The sequence below is a fragment of the Chinchilla lanigera genome, unplaced genomic scaffold, assembly GCF_000276665.1.
Source record: "Chinchilla lanigera isolate Chin_1 unplaced genomic scaffold, ChiLan1.0 scaffold00063, whole genome shotgun sequence".
In the NCBI taxonomy this organism is placed as follows: domain Eukaryota; kingdom Metazoa; phylum Chordata; class Mammalia; order Rodentia; family Chinchillidae; genus Chinchilla; species Chinchilla lanigera.
In genome coordinates, this window is record NW_004955464.1 from 2,578,788 (window position 1) to 2,597,990 (window position 19,203).

General features: G+C 42.4%; 1 protein-coding gene across 5 annotated transcripts in view; it reads left to right on the forward strand.

Moving 5' to 3' along the window:
* The window catches only part of Dab1 (Dab, reelin signal transducer, homolog 1 (Drosophila)), a 395,969-nt gene that overhangs the window by 253,259 nt on the left and 123,507 nt on the right, over positions 1-19,203 (forward strand). For all 5 annotated transcript variants that reach the window (XM_013521740.1, XM_013521741.1, XM_013521743.1 and 2 more), the window contains exons 3-4: positions 8,634-8,773; positions 15,383-15,481. In XM_013521740.1, the coding sequence (XP_013377194.1) occupies positions 8,634-8,773; positions 15,383-15,481 (239 nt within the window). The remainder of the gene's footprint in view (positions 1-8,633; positions 8,774-15,382; positions 15,482-19,203) is intronic.

A 19,203-nucleotide genomic window follows, 5' to 3' on the forward strand; every position in this document is an offset into this window, starting at 1 on the left:
TTTTTCTCCGGTACCGGGAACCAAACTCACGACCTTGCGCTTGCCAGGCAGGCGCTTTTGCCGCTGAGCTAAATCCCCAGCCCCTGGCTGCTTTAAAATAAATAAAACAATTCACTTATTTCATTATTCAGCCAGTCTGTGCACTATGGTTCTACATTATGCCAGGTGTCATACTAGGTTCAAGGCATACAGTTGAACCAATCCTCATACAGCACCAATGCTGAGAAGGAGGCAGACAAGAATACAAGTCAAAGAAATGCCAGGAATGTCTGAAAGATGCTGGAAGGGAATAAAGTAAAATAAAATGTACTTTTTTGTGTTAGAAAAATGCTGAGCACTGGGATTATAGTGGTCAACTAATCTACCATAGTTCTAGAGAATGGCTAATAACCAGACTGGTATAAATGAGACAAATTTATTGCAAGGGTGCAGAGGAATTATCAAGGTAGTACTCTGGGAGCATCTCTAAGAGGACCTACCAGATGGTCTTTGGAACAGAGGACTCAGGTGTGAATAGGGAGGGGTGAGAGGATGGCAGGACAGAGAATACCTTCCAGGGCCAGAGAACTGAGGTGCAAAAGTATAGGTGGAGCAGATCTTGTTGACAAAATTCTTGAGCTAGTCAGTTTATAAGGAGAACATTTTTGGCTCACAATTTTAGAGGTGTTAGTCCATGGTCTTTCATCACCCTGTTATTTTGCAACCTGTGGTAAATGTCTACATTATGGCTGGGAGTGTGTAGTAAGGAAACCTCCTCACCTCATGGAGGCTGGGAAGAGATGAGAGAAGAAGAAACCAGCATCCCAATATGCCCTTCAAGGGTATACCCCGTTGGCCCAACTTTCTCCCTCTAAAGGTTCCCTCACCTCTTGTCAGCACCATCAGGTAGGACCATGCCTTCAGTACACGGGCCTTGGAAGGCAGAGATGGGGGTTGTCATGCTCTGTTGTGCTATCTTAAAAGTCCCCCAAAGGCCATGTATTGAAGGTTTGTTTGCCAGCTTATGGCACTATTGGGAAGTAGAACCTTGTGGAACACTGAAGTGCTAATTTGGTCATTGTTGCCTTTTAGTGGGACATTGGGATCTTGGCCTCTTCTTCCTTTTATCTTTGCTTCCTGGCTGCAGGAGGTGAGCAGCTTTGTTCCACCATGTGCTCCCCACCGTGATGATCTGCCTCACTACAGGCCCAAAAGCAATGGAGCCAAGTGAGCATGGACGAAAAACCTCGGAAACCATAGGTCAACTTCAGCCTTTCTTCCTTTAAGATGTTTACCTCAGGTATTTTGTCACAGGAATAGAAAACTAACACACACAACATACATTTACTCAGAGAATAGTTTGCTGGAACATCTCAATGAGAGCCACTGCCCAAGTGTGTAGAGAATACAGGGGAGTGTGTTCCTAAGTCTGTGGGCAAGTTAAGCAGGAGCCTGATTTGAGGGGCCCTATAGAATATGTTAAGGGAGTTAATTTTAATTGGTGAAGAGGAGACAAGGAGGGATGGGTACTTTGTAAAGGAAAAAAACAAAACACTCCTAGCGGAGAATTTAATCTGACTCTTCAAATATTTGTCAAGCAGCCAAGGCAAATTAGAGAAGAGGAAGTAGCAAGAGCAAAAGGAATGGACAAACCTGGCCCAGAGGGCTGAAGTCTAAGGGTGAGGGGTGGAAAGGAGGTGGGAGAATGAGAGCTAAGACAGCCCATGGCAGGCGGGGCGGAAGGTGCTGTAGCAGGTCAGGTAGCATAGGATCAGATGGTGTTTAGGGTGGATCCTTGGGGTGGTGTGGGACTGGATTAGACAGTGATAGTGGAGGCACTGCAACTTCTGGAGCCTCCAGAGGCTATTGAGCCCCTTGCTGCCTGTGCATTAAAGACAGTAGCCTGTAGGGGTCCTGTGATCAGCTGTGGAAGCTTGGGTGTAAGAGTCCTGAAAACACACATTATTACCATCGTTGGTTTGCTGGGACTCCCTGAGGACTTCCCAAGTTGTGATTTCTCAGTCAGAGCAATCTGTAAGGAAACACTAGGAGATGCAAGTATCTGCTGGATATGCGGAAATGCAAATACCCCCTGGGTATGCAAGACATTTTGCTGGGACATGAGAGGAATGTAAGGCAGCTGGTTATGTTTGGTTTTAAACTAAAAAGTTTTAAGAAAAAGTAAGTAGTAATAACATAAATATATGACTGTCAGCACATGTATGTATTTCATATAGAAGTGCACCTGTTTTGGAATGACATACTTAATACAATTTTACCTGTAAAATATATTACAAAAATAGCCCAGAACCCCATGTTCTGTGGCTTCAGGAGACCTGGCTTTAAATCCTGATCCCAGCATTAACCTCGTTTATCACCTTAAGCAGCCAATTTCTCTGCATTTTTGTTTCCAGATTAAAACACAACCACTTAAGATTGTCATAATGCAAGCTGAGATGTACAGATAGTATCATATAGTCTGGGCTCATGTAGATCTCTCTGGGTGTTAATTAGAAACATCTTCCAAGACGGTTGGCACTCAGAGTCACCTTAGAAACCATCCTCTCTCTATGGACACTCACTGACCGCACTGAATCCAGGCCTCCTTGCTTTCTAGCAGGTTACTGTAGTTCTTTTGTTATTAATTAATTAAGTTTATCAGTATATTTTAAATAAACATAATAGTCACTTTCATCATAGGGACTTTGTACTTGTACTTAACTTGTCTATAATTCCTCTTATTTTCTCATTCCCTTACCCTTCCTTCAATCTTTCTTCCCCTCCTTACTTACAAAAGCTTTGTTTCCATTTTTCGTTTCTCATTTTTTTCTTTTCCCTTCCTTCCTTTCCCCTCCCCTCTCTAGTTCCCCTTCCTAACTGAGCATTTGCTTCATTTCATAATATCTAGTATACCTTCTGGTCCTTTTTTATACCTTCAGTTTCTCACATCAGAGAAACAGTTCAATATTTACACGTGTTCAGTTTCTTTCACTGAGGAGCATGGTCTCAAGGTCCATCCATTTACCTGCTTTATTCAACTGCTCTATCTCTAGTATTTTAGAGCATACCATAAGTACTCAGTAAATATTGAATACATGAGTGAAACACTCAATCCATGAATGAGACGCGTATATTTCCCCAAATGGTGCTATAATGTTGCCTTTACTCTACTCCTCAGGACAAAACCGGTCATTATAGCTTTTCCCAAGCTCCAGCTGTCCAGTTGTTGCCAACTCTGACAGCATTGTTCTAGCACTATGCTCTAGCACCCTGCTTTCCGAGAGCATTAAAGGGGCTGCTTCACCCCAGTACAGTCTAGGCAAGATGTGCAGAGAGGTATTTTTAGAAGTTCCCAGGGTGACTCTTCATGGAGGTGGGGTTGACAGGCACAGTTCTCCTGTGTCATCAGACTTTTTTTCCCCCAGACAGCTTCTCCCTTAGATTTGTACTTCTTGGACCTCTTGCATTCTCTAAACAAAAGCTTTCTCCTTTCTGAAGCTCTTCCTAATTTTCTCCAACCAAGAGGAAAGTAATGCTTCCTCCCCAGGTTTGTGTGACACTCACAGCCCTGGTCACATTCTGCTAAGCTGTGTGCCTACCCTGTGGGTCCCCTTCTGGAATGTGGCTTCCTCCTGAAAGGGGAGCAGACTTCTTTCACTTCAGTACCACCCACAGTGTGCACCAATGCCTAGACAGAGGCCCCTGTGGGCAGGCTAATGCACGGATGATAACATAACCAGGATCACCACATAAGGGATCATTGAGTTGGATACCCTGTGCTAAGACAGCAGGTGTAAACTGGGGCTTATCCCAGAAGTATGATCACTTCAGTGACAGTGGCCAGCCTTGGCTGAGCTTATTCTGTTACTCACTTTCTTTAATCTTCACGGTGACCCTACATGGGAGTAACTGCCCTTTACAGGTTGTTAAGGGACTTACCAAGGTGACACTAGTTAGGAAGTGGCTGAGAAAGCTGACCCCTGAATTCAACACCTCTGAGTGCAAGTTTCAGACCCTTACTCCCCGTTGTTCCCTGGTGAAGGAATTCAGGGCTTGAAGTAGGACAGGGTAAGGTGTTGTCACCAGCTCAACTCGAAATAACTTTAGTTACCGCTCTGTCTTTGGCATCTTTGTCTACAGATCAGTAATAGTTTCGATTTCCAGGAACCTGGGGAGATTAAATGAGCTAAGGGGTAAGCAGATTGGGCATGCGAACATGCAAAATCCTCCTTTCAGGCTTATGACATGTGCAGGTTTGCTCTTGGCTCCATAAGACATCTACTCCATGGCTGTAGCACAAAGGGAAAAGTGAAAAATACTTGTTATGGTTTATATCTGGGTGTCCCCCGCAAAGCCTCATGTGGTCATGGGGCAGGTTTTTAGAGTTTGATTAATTATGGGTGTGAGAGCTACACCACCGTGGGGTGGATAATTTGCATGTGTAAGGGAGAGAAAGAGGCTGCTTACCTCCATTCATCCTTTTTGTGCTTGTTGTTTTTGCTGTGTTCTGGCACCATGAGCTGTAGCCCTCTGCCATGTGCCACTCTGCCTTGTAACCTGCCAAGTATGGACTGAAACCTCCACAAACTGTAAGCGAAATAAACCTTTCCTTCCTTAATTTTGGGCGTCAAGTATTTTGTCCAAGCAACGAGAGAAAAGTAACCAAGACAATACTGTAACAGGGTTCAGGGTGAGCTCGCAAGAGGCCGCATGACCTAACGGCTAGAGTTGTGCCATTTTGCATAAGATGTGGGTTCAGGCTGAGGCACTGGGATATATATAGCTATTTCTCTGAAGATGATATAGAAATGAACAACGAGCACATGAAAAACTGCTCAGCATCATACTTTCATGAAAATGGCCATCAAAACTGTAGTGAAATATCATATAGTGCTCAGAGGATGGCTAATATAAAAAAAAGGCAGACAGTCACAGTATGGTAGGAAGAATATCTGGTAGGCAAACTGGTGCACCTTATAGTTTGCTACAGGTTAAACATAGAGTTACCATGTGACCTAGCAATCCCTCTCCTAGGTGTAATACTGAGAGATTTGAAAGCATATGTCCACACAAAAACTTGTACAGGGATGTCTATAGATGTATAAAACATTATTCATAATAGTTAGAAAATGGAAACAACCTAGATGTCCATCAACTGTGGTGATATAGCCACACAATGGAATAATGTTCAGCAGAAAGAGAAGACATAAATTCCTGGTACACACTGTCAAGTAAAAGAAACCAGGCACAGAAGTCCATGCACTGTGAGACTCCACAGATGCAAAGTGTCTAGAATAGATAGCTCCCAGGAGAAGGAAAGAGATTGCTGGCTGCTTTGCATGGGAGGGAAATGGGGCAGAAGAGGCAGAGTCTGGAAAATATTTTACAATTCCTGTAGATAATAACGGCAGTGTGAATGTACTAAAGCCTGTGAAGTGTATACTTTAAAGAGGACAATCTAGTAGTATGTGAATTACATCTCGATAAAGCGGTTCTAAAAAGTCCGGGCTCTGCTGTTGACTTTTGGTATAAGTGCTGTGTAAAGCAGTGCTCATTACAGAGCCTTGGGAACCCAGGGAGCAGGAGCTGCACCCTGTGACATTCTCCACACAGTGACTGATACTGCAAGTATAATAAGCAGCAACCAGACTGACGGTTGTCCTTCACACCTGGGCTCCCCCCTGTCCCTTCTGAAGCGTGGGTCGGTAGTGCTTTCACTGTCAACTGGAATTCATGACACGTGAGGACACATGAAGACTGACCCTGTTGCCACACCCTCACTTGTGCACCCATCCAGTAAAATTACAGCCATATGACTCTGATATCTGTTATTTATTTCTAACTAATATAACTGGGACCTTGCTCAAGATGTGCTTGTGAAAAATTACCCTTTTAATGCCGGAACGTTTAATGAGAAACTGTATTATCTACTGCATAAGTGCCCCTCATGCAAATTAGCTTGGCCCTCGGTCCTAATCTAAATTGGGCTCACCACTTTTCCATGAATGGCCTAATATTTTCTTATTAATCTCTGCCCTTTTTCACCTGACCTGGCTCTGCCTCCTCTTCGACGCTCCTCCATTGCAGTGCTCTGCCCATCTAGGACTGTTCCAGACTCATAGACCTGAGTCTGGACCTGACTGGTTGCTGGACGTTGCACAGTCTTCCTTCAGGCTGCCTCACCATCCCCAGTGGAGCTGTCGTGCTGCCAGGGTATTTATATTTAACATCAGCAGAATTGGGTCAAATGAGTTTTGATGCCCAGAGAAGTTGGGCTTTAGAGAGAAGTTGGACAGATGAGAAGCAATTCATCATAGTGACTAAGAAGACAACCTTGGAAACACAGAGCACAGGCAAACTCAAAGCATGAGCTTTGGCCCCAGACGCTTCTGGGTCAGGTCCTACTCATTCTGAGCTTGGAGAAGTGACGTAGCCTCGCAGGTCCTCAATTTCATTATTTGTAAGACCTGACTAATGGTGCCTTCCTCTAGGATTTTCTTCAGAGACTGAACAAGCTGATACATGTCATGTGCTTTGTGATAGAGGCCACACGGAGATGTGATGACAGCTGAGTTTTGGGTAGTCCCAGTAGTGAGAGGGGGCCATCAGTGGCTGAAACAGTGTCACATACTGCAGAGGCAGAGGTGGTGTTTGAGATAGAGCAAGATGACCTCAGTCCAAGGCGTAGGTGGCCCCTCCCAGACTCGGCATAGAAGACAGGAAGAAGGGGCCATGGCACCAGGGGTCTTTTTGCTTAGCTGGACGTCCGCAGAAAGTAAATCATGACAAAGGTTCTCAGCACTTATCTCTGACATCTGCCCTCACAAAACTCTGTGCTTTCATTTTAGCCTTCATTGCAGTTTCTGACTAATCATCTCAGCATCTTCTTGCTGTATGAAATACTTTCAAAGGCTTCGATGTGCTAGACCTGAGAGGGTCCAGTGGATAAAACTGATAACTGAGACTTGGGAGCCATATGTCCAGGCCCGGCCCTGCAGATATCCCTCTAGGCCTGTCTTTCTCTAGCCGTGTAACTTACACAGGCTCTTTTTCCTGGGCTGATCACAGAGATTTCAGCTACCGGTTACAGGAAGCTTATGAGCAGGTGAATCCATGATTCACATGCAGTCCCACTGAAGTTACTAATCATATGGTACTAGTGCAGAAAGGTAGTTACTTGGTCCTCATTCAGCAGGTAAGGAACAAAGGCTCAGACAGGCTAAGTGACCTACAAGGTGACTTACAAGGAAAACCTTACACATGCAGATTAATGCACTCTACATTTTATTTGCAGTCACTAAAACTTGGGCTTCTGGGGACACAGATTTTATCTCCTTCATGTGTTGCCAGTGAGTAATAGTATTTGACACAAGAAGAGACACTCAGTAAAGGATGAACAAATAAATGAATGAAGTAAAAGTCATATTTTGTCAATAAAAAGGCACTACATTATGGCTAGCTGTTGTTTTTTGTTGAAGTTTGGTTTGGGAGCTTTTTTGTATGTTTTAAGCATGTGCTCAGATGATTCTGAACCCCACATTCTAGGAATACCTTGGTTTGCACCTAACATAATGTTGGTGGAGAGAAGTGGGTCCCTTGGCTTTGATGGCCTGAGCTGTAGGTTTCTGACCACCAGAGGAAGCAGAATAAAGGAAGAATCAGGATAGGAGCAAATGATACCACGAGAGCCAACTATCAGCTCTTGAAGTTCTCTAGGTTTTAAGAAACATGTCTGCAATGTTCAGGCCTCTGACCAGGCAGTGTGTTGAGGTTAGAGAGGGGATTGAATTCCTATGTATCCATCCTGTTTCTGATTGAATTTGGAGAAGCTGACTGAATTCCATGACCACCGTCATCTTTGGAAGATGAAAATGGTTTGGTTGTTTTGAAGTGTGCACTTAAGGCTTACAAAACATCTGGCATGCAGCCCTTGCCGAGGTCACGGTGACTTTATGGTCCTTACTTCCTGTGCATATATGTGAACTCTGGGCTAATGTCTCTTAGCAAAATGTTCTGGTAGTAATTATTGAGAGCACCTTTTGCAAGATGTGGACAACACCAAGTAGCATGGAAGCCTGTTTCTCTACACATATGAGTTAGCAGGACAGATATCCTAAAACTGGTTTTTGATAATTGTGGTGGGTTATTAGGTGAAGTGAAGTGATTACTCTGAGGTTTCACTAAAAGCCACCCATGGAATTGGGTGTAAAGAGGGTCTTAGACACTGGCTAGAGCACTGTTAAATGCTGGAAATCCCGGAAGCTCAGTGCTTATGGGCCAGCAAGACTTTTGAACATGAATCCTTGTAGGTTGTTATCATTGGTTGAGTACCTAGTGTGGATCAAACACAACATAAAATGCTCTACACATATTATCTCATTTATTTATCTTAATACTCAACTGGGGTGGTTATTTTTAACTTTTTTCATCCTAAGCAAACTAAGACTCATAGAGACGTAATTTACCTCAGGATTTAAATGAATAGAGCCACAATTTGCATGTAGGAATATTACTATTTTTTTCTCCCATGCTTAGTGAATTCACTTTACTGGAATAAAGATGAAACCAGATGACCCTTGGAGCGACCCCTGCAAGAATCCAGGCCATGGGGCTTGAGAAACCTTGTATCTGAATCTGTTTTTTTGTGTTTCCAGGTCAGGATCGCAGTGAAGCTACTTTGATAAAAAGGTTCAAAGGTGAAGGGGTCCGGTACAAAGCCAAACTGATTGGGATTGAAGAAGTTTCCGCAGCTCGGGGAGACAAGTTATGTCAAGATTCCATGATGAAACTCAAGGTGCTGTGCATACATTTTGGTATAAATACCCCCGGTTTAATGGGACGAAGGGAAAGAGATGATTGCCATTGCTATGGAAATAACCATATTTATTTATTGGCAAATCACTTGATTTATGGCTGAGTCCCCTATGTACTGCTTGTGAAAAGAGTCAATGATTGAACAAATGTTAATTGAACAGCTACTATATTGAGGTATTTTGTCACATCTTGTTTTATGTTTTTGACTGTATCATCTGGTATATAATTTAATTTTATCTTTATTGAGTGAACCCTTCAAAGGCAAAATTCTCAAATATAGACTTATCAACTTGCTTAGTCCTACACATTTTATGAATTTTTGTCACTGTGGTTTTTGAATAACTTTTACATATTTTGTGATATGGTAAAAAATGTTAAAGTATAAGCTGATTTTATTCATTTTTATAATTTGTATAAGTACATTTTGAACACTTAAAATTAAGAGAAAATAATACTTTAAGGTAATATATAACTAGATATTGGAGTTTTGAGATGTCACAAGGACATTCGTGATGTTTCTAAATGCTATAAAGGAACCTTTTCACTGAAAATGTAAAGAAAGAAATTGGAAAATTTTTAAATATATAAAAACATATTATCTTATTTAAAAGTCCTAAAATATCCAAAAAATACTATTTGATCCCATGTTTTTGTCTCCATATATTTTAAGTGATTTTAAAATATTGGAAAAGCAAATGGCTTAAAAGACTGAAAATATTTTATGTGTTTAAATCATGTACAATGTTTTACTGACTATAAAGTTTACTTGTACTCATTACAAATTATTTTCAAAATATAAAGAAGTATAAGGAGGAAATCTGAAATAATCCAAAATCTCACAAGAAAATCAATGTCAACATTTTGTGTGTAATCTATACCTGTATAAGGGTTATCAAAATGCATGGTGGCCATTTATGAACTTTCTGCCTACCCCTTTGTCTTCAAGATTTCTACCTACTTTCTCTTCTAGTAGATTTAGTGTTTCTGTTTTAATATTTAGACCTTTGATCCATTCTGACTTGTTTAGTGCATGGTGATAGATATGAGTCTACTTTTAGTCTTCAGCACATGGAAAGCCAGTTTTCCCAGCACCGTTTATGAAAGAGGCTATCTTTCTTCCAGTGAACATGTTTGGCTCCTTTGTCAAAAGATAAGGTGGCTGAGTGTGTTTGTAGTTGTGTCTGCATTTCTAATCTGTAAAAGAATGCATGATGAATATGGTGAATGTTTAAATAAAGCAGTTTTTTAAAAATACTAAAGGACACATTGCCTTTCAGCCTCCTTAGAATATTCTCCCACCCTTCAAACATGCTTATCCCCACATTCTTGCCACTTTCTGAAGCAGTTCTGGAAGTCTTCTTCCTGAGTACTTTACTTTACTAGGTGTTTCAAAAACTGCGGGAAACACTGCTGCTGAGTGCCCTCCAAAGGAAAGGTGGCTGTCACACATTACGGGCTGTCCTCATCCCTCTGTTCACTGGGCCTGGGAACTTAAAGACCTTTCCCAAAGTCAAGATGACCATGAAAAATACACTTTTTGAATCAATTAAAGACATGGACACAGCCTTCACAGTACGACTGAAGACATTCACGAAAGAGGACTTCTAGAACTGCGTCAGAAAGTGGCAAGAATGATGGGAGAAATGTGTTCAAAGTTGGGAGAGCGCATTTTTAGGGGATTTTTAATTCAAACATTCACTGTGTTTTTAGATCTTATCTCATATGTATAACATTGAAATTATCACTTACATAGTTTGTGATAATAATGGGTTTGTCTTTCTTTCCTAATCTAATAATCATGTCAGCTTTTTTTTGTAACTTTAAATAGTCCAGAAGGACACAATTTGGTTAGTGAAATATTTTTGAGTACAATAAAAAGAAAATAACACCACGCCTGGCCTAGTGCCTAGTAGCAGTAAATGAGATAAAATCTGTAAAACACTTTTTGTATCCCCTTTCCTTTCCTTCATGCTTAATAAATCACAGCTATTATTTTTGTTTATTCTGTTTTTTAGCAGTACAACATCTGTATATATTACCTTCTCTTGTTTTTTTTAAGCTATTATAAAAACTAATTTTATTGTAATAGTTATGCATCTAGTAGACAGTATACTAGAAAAAGGTATAAAAAGTATAAAAATCATGAGTTCACAGATCATCACCTTGAAAGGAGCTAATATACCTTTCTAAGATAATTAAGCAGTGCTGTTAGATTAAAAAGTATCCAATAATGATCACCCTTTCTCTTCTAAGTTTAAAAATGAATACTAAATAGATGAAGCAGTTGGAGCAGAAGAATTCTAAATTATAGCTTTATGACTGATAAATGCTGGCCAGGAGGATGACTTGGACACACTGCCACTGTGGACATTCTTGAATGAAATGGGTTATGCCACTAATTTTGTAGGAGAGTCAGATGATTACAGCCCCCCTGCTCCCCCAAACCTTGTGCTGCCCCAAAGTAGGCCCCATACTTCAAGTCAGAATGCAGCCTCTCTGCAAGCAGGTGGATTGTGCAGAGAGGCTGGAAGAGATTGAGCCTCCCGTGTGCCACTTCTTCAAACTTCTCTATCAAATCGAGCTCATCTGCAAACCTAAGGGACCTAGGGACAGGCAAGAATGAAGGCCTGGGTCCTGATTCTTGCTGAAGTCCCTCTTTAGTGAATAAGAAAGCAAATAAATGGAGATTTACTTGTGATGAAGCTTAATTAAAAGACATCAAGAAAATGTTACCACACAATCCTCTAAGCTGATTCTCACAAGTCTGTGAGAAGGTGAAAGAAGCTTGTGCATCCTCTGCCTAGGAGATATAATAGCCTTTCACTTGCACCTCTCACCGAGTCACAGAGTGCCTAATGGCCCCCCGCCTCTGGAGCACAAAGGTCTTAGTGGATATGAGGCTCTGGTTCCTGAAAAATCCCCCGCAGGATGAACATTGGCTAAGCAAGCTGGATGAGGCCTGGCAATGACTGCCAACCTTTTGTATGCAGGTTTACATGCATGGTGTGTGTGTGTGTGTGTGTGTGTGTGTGTGTGTGTGTGTGTGTGTGTTATCTGCAGTGAATGTTCCATCTGTCATCCCTCAGAACCATGGGGTCTCCAAAGCCCTGCGAGTTTGTCCTGCTATAACACTCCTGTCAGATGCGCTGAACTTGTTGAGGGGTCTGGGGTCCCAGACAATTGTGTTTCATTATTTGCAAGTTGCCGAGAAGAATGTTGACATTTCAGCTCCCAGTGGTTTTTCTTTAAGAAACACAGAAACATAAATGATCGATTCTCCATTTGGCCACCTGCCCAGGAAAGTAAGAGAAAGAGAAGAATAAAATAGTTCTTAGCCTTGAAGAGGCTGGCTTGCTCAGATTGTGGTGTATGGGAAATTTTAAAAAGGAGTTTGCCTGTGCTAGACTTTCTGAAGCTGGTTAATTTTCCTATTTTAGAGAATTTTCTCTGAATTACAGAGGCTTTTGAGGTTATTCACGGCGTAAGTGCGAGTGGCTGTCTACCTGCCAAGACGTTCTTGTCATGGTCATCATCATTGTCGTCATTGTTGTCATTATCTCAATTCAGTTTTCAGTGAGAAAAGCACTTTAGTGTCTCTTTTCATCTTATGGGCTATATAGTAGCCTCCTTGTTTCATAAGTGAGAAATCTGAGTTCAAAGAAAAAATCTGAGTTAAAGCATTTGCCCTGCAATCTTCATTTAGTGTGAGCAACCCAGAATTCAAACCTCAAACTCCAGAGGCCAGTGTTTAACAAAACATCCTTTAGCACCTAATTGTATTCTGTTTTGTATTTACATTTACTTTAGCATAACTCCCCAACTTATGTCAATATCCTGCCATTAAGTTACTACCTAATATTCACACATTACTGCCCTCGAAAATAGTCACCTTTCAGAGGCATTGGCTAAAATGCTGGTGCTTGAAATTAAGAGAGAGAATGAGATCTCTCAAAGACAGTACATTACTCAGCTTTCTTGTTGCATGTACAAAATACCCAACATCTGCAATTTAAAAGGGGGAGAGGTTTGACTTGTTTCACATTTTCAGAAGATTCAGTCCATGGTCTGGCTGGCTCCAAAGCAGAAACATCATGATGGAAGGATTTGGTTGAGGAAAACTGTTCCCCTCATGGCAGCCAGAGGCAGAGGAGGTTGGAAAGAGTGGCAGAGAAGAAAGAACCAGGAACCAAATATAGATCCGAGTTCATTCTCCTATGGCCTACCCACAAACACCCAAAATGTGCTTTTTGAATCCCCAAGGTGACTCCTAATCCAATCAAATTGGTAATTAAGCTTAACTGTCATACTGAGAGTTTCAGTCAGGGTGACAAACAAGGGTGGTGAAGCACCCAGTTTAATATCCATGAGAGACTGTTATCCCATCTAGGAGAAGATCTGTCTATTGGAACTCAACAAAAGCAGCATAGATGACAGGGAGAAAAAAGTCAACCACCACAGACATAGATCAAGGTTGATGACGAAGTAAAGCAAATTCCTTTGATGTCTTCCTCCTACCCTCTTTTCTCCTGCCTGTGTCTTGCAGGCTGAAACCCACTAAAAGCTAGGGGAAGGAAGATCAGGACACAGGGAGTGCAGTCTGCAGTGGCTTTGGGGGCATAAAACAGGATAAAGAAAGATGATTGCATTCCCTTTTTAAACTAGGAAACATGAAATTTAGAATGAAATTAAACCATATAAGTAGAGAGCTGAGAATGGTGATCAAGTTGATTCCACAGGACTTTCTGGACCAGCATCCTCAGGTTTCCTGTCTTGATGTTTATACGTTGCCGAACCTGTTCCCTGAGATCAGGCTCGTAACATCTTGTGCATGCACCATGCTGTGAGTCTTCTCAAACCCCTTTCTTGTGTGTCATCTGAACTGATTCATATAGCATTCCTTGAGCCAGATAGGGCAATCCATTAATCCTGACTGGCCTGCCTGACACTTTCTCTAGATATAAATTTCTCCACTGAGACACTGTCCACCTGTGACCTGCCCTAGGAATGCCTGTATCAATTATTTCACACAGTTCCTAGTACATGCTGTTGCTTAATAATGTCAATATTAGTACAAGTAACGATGACTATTGTATACTAAGTGTTCCCTGCACTATGAGATAAGAAATACTCTCATTTTAGAGTTCCTCTTCACCAAGGATTTAGGAAGCTAGTGGCTCTGCCTAGCTATTCTGGGAAACATTTGGACACATTTGCAGTATGGCGTGCACCATTGCATGGTTGGTTTTAAAAACCTGTTTCTCAGAAAAGGTTCTGCAAGGAAAAGTAATAGTAGAAGGCATCTTACTTTAAAATCAGAAAAATGACTGCCTAGGTTTCAGTTCCGGAACTTACTTGCTTCTTTAGGTTTGGTGAGGTCACTTAACCCTTGACCTTCTGTTTACCCACTGGTGAGAGGAAGGAAGTAATTCTTAATTCCAAGGACTGTTGTGTGGTCTAAATTATAGGACATTTAAGAAGACGTCTAGCAGATAATAGCCACCCCAGTAAATGTCTGACTCCTCAGATTCTTCCTTCTAATGATGATATACAAGGTCAAGTATCCAATACTGTGCAGAGCCTGGAACAGGACCCATGCGCACCTGTCCTACTGCCCCAGATCTGCCTTGGGGACCCCTATTTCTTCTGTACAGTGCAGGGACTCATCTTGGGGGACAAGAGCCCTGGTGTGAACTGTGGTGACAGGACTACCTAGACTCCGTGCAGCTTAACGCAGAGTCCTGTCTTACAAGAGAAACGTGCCTAATCAGACTGGACATTCACTTCCCCAAAGGTAACACTATGCACATGGTCTTTCTTTCACTTTTCGTGTGAAGCCCACACCAGCAGTCCCACGCATGGATGCTCTAAGAATATGCAGGAGATTCTCTGCATTCTTTTCATGTATAACCCTGTTCTGCCAGAAAATTCTTTTCTGGCTACTTGGAACAAGCAAGCAAAGATGGCCTCAGGACCCAGTGGGTACTACCATGTGCCAGGAAGTAGGCTCCAAGGCAGGGTGGCATGGCAGAGGGGCAATAGTTCATGGTGGCTGGGGCAGTGAAAGACAGCAAAAACAGCAAAAGCAAAAAGGGAGGGAGAGCAAGCCTCTTTTCCTCCCTGATATGTGTGCAAGCTACCTGCTCTAGGATGGTTCTATACACCCACACCATCTCCATGCCCTCCTCTTGCACAGGATGAGGATGTTTATAAAGTGAGGACCCTGGCCCCTGCTGACACTTAGTTAAACTTCTGAACTTCTCCAGTTGATACACCGTATCATCCTCCAGGGGTCCTCCAAGGCATCCACAGTGAATTAAAAAGCAAGCTGCACAATGAGGCATTTAGAAACTACTGAGTAAAAGAACAGACTGTGCGTACCACTGTGCACAGGCAGGGAAAGAGCAGTGAGCTGAGCAGTACTGTATCCCTTTCAGATGCAAGCACATTGTGCAGAGAACCCGGAAGGGTGAAAGGAAAGGTGTACACATGATTAGTGACGTTGGTTGATGATATCCGACATGCCTCTGTGACCAGAGGGAATTTTCAAATGAAAACACTCAAGTAAAAATCGTGTCCTTCCTTTCAACAGGGTGTTGTTGCTGGCGCTCGTTCCAAAGGAGAACACAAACAGAAAATCTTTTTAACCATCTCTTTTGGAGGAATCAAAATCTTTGATGAAAAGACCGGGGTAAGTGAAAGAATCACATGGCAGTGTGAAATTGAACCCATTGACAGATGTGCCCTTAAAGCCTCTCCTCTCTGGGCAGGAATATCAAACAAGCATAAAAACACATAAAGCAACTGACACACTTGATCAGCTGCGATCGTCCATCAAAGCAAGTCTCTTTGGTGACTTGGCCACAGTGTAACTGCATTGTGCTCCTGATGGTGTAATTGTGATAAAAGTGTCACATCAACCTGGTGATCTAATGGGAGATTGATGGGCTCTGAAGAACAGTGATATTGTGACAGTTTACATTATATTTCTCAGTGTGCTGGCAACTTTGATGGCAGGCCTACTACAAGGGGACACACTGGACTTGGTCAAAGCATCCAGACTCTATTGAATGTAACCTGTAGCGTGTTACAATTGCTATAATCAAAAAGAGTTCTCAATCATAAAAACAGGGATATGGTTCAGCGGCACAAGGGCCTCCCTAGCAAGCACAAGGTCCTGAGTTCAATTCCCAGTACCCCCCACAAAAAAAAATCAGTCATAAAAACAATCTATCTCTGTACTGGCAGGAAATGTAAAGCCAGATATGTTTGTTGAACCCAGCAAAGAAGTGGTTTGTGTTTTCACCAGCCTCACTTCTGCAATTAACTCCAGACTCATCCCCAGAGCTTGCCCAACACTGTAGGTCTTACTCATCAGTGGTACAGAAAATGGAAAAAACCTTCTATGATCTTGTACTGAGAGAGGCTCCAGTGGTTGCATTTTTCCTTTTATTCATTTCATGTTTTACAGTGTATAAAGCGCCTCCACATGTATCACCTCCTCTGAACTTCCCAAAGATGATTTATCAAGTGCTTGACCAGCCAAGTTATTTGACCTTGCTCATTTTGCATTATTAGTTTCTTGTCTTTGTTCTGACTAGTATCATAAGGTTGGTAGGATTATAATTTAAAAATAAAAAGGTTTTTTCTTGAAAAAATATTACTTCTAAATACCAACTGTGAGAAGCAACAGTGTTCGTTAGAGCATTATTCACAATTAAAAGGTAGGAGCAACCCAAATGTCCAATGATGCGTGATTAGATAAGCCAAATGGAGCACGGATACAGAATGGAAGGTTGTAGGGACCTAATTCAGGCACATGGCTACAACCCGAATGAAGCCTGAGGACAGTATGCTGATGAAGTAAGCTAGGCACTAAAAGACAGTCACTGCAATTCTTCTTTTTTTAAATTTTTTTTTTTAATTTTTTGAGCAGGATCTCACTGTGCAATTCAGGCTGGCCTTGAGCTCACTTTGTAGTCCAGGCTGGTCTTGAACTCATAACGATCCTCCTGCCTCAGCCTCCTGAGTAGTGGGATTACAGGTGTGCACCACCAGGCCTGGCCACTGTAATTCTTCTTAAAGGAGGTGCCTAGAGTAGTCAAAACCATGGAGACAGAAAGGGGAAAGATGTTACCCAGGGTTGGGGAAAGGAAGAGCGAGAAGGTACTGTTCAGTGCCCGTGGGGTTTGGAAAAATGAAAATATTCTAGGGATGCGTGGTGGTGATTGTTGCACCAGAAAGAGAATCACAGAGTGCCACTGAACTGTACCCTTAAAAATAGTTAATGTGCTAAATTTTATGTCGCATATATTTCACCATAAAAAGCAACTAGTAATAATGCAGTTTGTAGAGTACCTCCCATATATAAGATGGATCTTTGTCATTTTACATTGTTTCAGCCTCTCATCAATTCTATAAGAGCAGCTACACTATTCCTTGATTTTCTGCTCCTGTAGTGAAACAGAGGCAGACTAGCATTATCTAGGAAAGAGATTGATGTCTCTCACAGTTCTAGGGGTTTGAAGACACAGCCCTAGGTGAGTGGCAATACTCCAACACTGTGAGCATGTGTGGGAGGGAAAAGTTACATCTTAAAAGAAAAAGTCAGGAGCCAGGGCTTCTGTGTCCCTTCTGAGGGCCTCCTGCCCAGGGCCCACAGAGCTCATGGAAGGAAGCCCACCACCTCCTAACATTACCATACTGAAGACCATGCCTCAGGCACAGGAACACTTGGAAGATGCACTCAACCTATAACCAAGCCACCTTACTGAGTGCACATTACATGCCAGGCATGGTCTAAAACCCTCCATCCATACCAGGGTACTTAATCCACACAGTCACCCATGTGATGCTGGTATCATTTTTCGCTATTTTACAGTTGGAGGCCCCAAAGACAGAAAAGTTTGCATAACTTTCTAAGCATGAGTGGTGAGCAGAGACAGAGTCAGAACCCAAATAGTCTGGCCCACAAGTCCTTACGCGCATCCATGATGCTGGTTATCTCTTTAGATAAGTGACTGTTCTAGATCTCCCTATGTTATACATATTCTTTATGAGGAAGCCAGTCAGGGGCTGCCATAACAGAGGACACATGAGAGGTTAAGTTAAAAACATAGCCTACTTTACTAATAAGTTCTGGATGCAGGAGCCACAGTGCACCACACAGGCTTACACAGGAGACACCAGGGTGGTCAGGGCAAAAGGTGGGAGTGGAGAGAACACCAGGCCAGTGGCCTGTGTTGGAATTTCCACAGAAAATACAAGGAGGGCAGGTGGGCAGTCAGGATTAGCTGATTTGAATGTTTTCTTCGGGCTGTGAGCCAGGATAGTCCTAGGTGTAGGTAGTCCTAGATGCAGCTGGCTGCAGGATGATTATAGGATAGGGGCCAGTCGGAGGCAGTCTTACCCTGGACTGGTTAGTTTGCCTATCATAGACATGGACCCAGACGATCCTAGCTAAGAACTAGTTAACCCTGGGTAGGATGGTGTCTCCCTAGTCAGAAAGGTATTTGTAAAATCAAAGCCATCGTAATATTCAGAAAATTTTTAAAAGTATTTACAGTACAACCCAGAATGCAGTAAACGAAGTAGAGATTTAACCTCAGTTTGGCCTGAACCAAAAATCAGTGTCATTTAGCTCAAAAAGATGGGCCTCCCTGTGGATGCATAGTGGAAGGAAGGTTTGAACACAGCATTGGTAGAAAATGGGCTTCACCTAAGCTGCTCCTTCCTCCATTAAAGTATGGCTTCAGAAGCTAGGGAAGAAATTCCATTTCCTGGAAAGATTACATTCTGGAGCCTTTATTTAGTTTTCAATAAGATCTTGGCAGGTCAAGGGGTATCCTGGTCCGGAGGACGGAAAGAGCAGACTATAGGGACTGTGCTGGGCCAAGGCTGTTTGCCACAGATAGCATGTCAGGGGATCCTGTGACACATGTCAGGGGATCTTGCTGAGCACAATCTGGAGAGCACTGCTGATCCTTCAGCTCCCTCCTGGATGCCAAGCAAGGCAGGTCAAGCCTAACAGAGAGATCCTTTCACAATGATTTATATGTCCCAATTTGAGGATGTCATCTCCAGCCCCTTCCCAGCTCCAGCCCTGTCTATCACCATGACAACTGGCATCGTCCAAGGGCTAAAGCGGAAGCAGGGCCACAGGGTGTCTGGCATGTTATCTTGTTTGGGGCTATGGTTCAGGCTGTGTGTCCCTCACCATCACATAGGCTGTGCCCGGATAATTAAAGTCCTAATCGCCTAGGTTTTAACTAATAAACAGAGTTAGCTCACATTCTTTACCTTTATCTACCTTCTCTTTCAAAGGTGGCTGCGTCAACTGGCCCCCAGAGATACTACCTAATCTTGGAGTAGAACTTTGGATTATATGGACACAAAGAATACACTAATAAAATC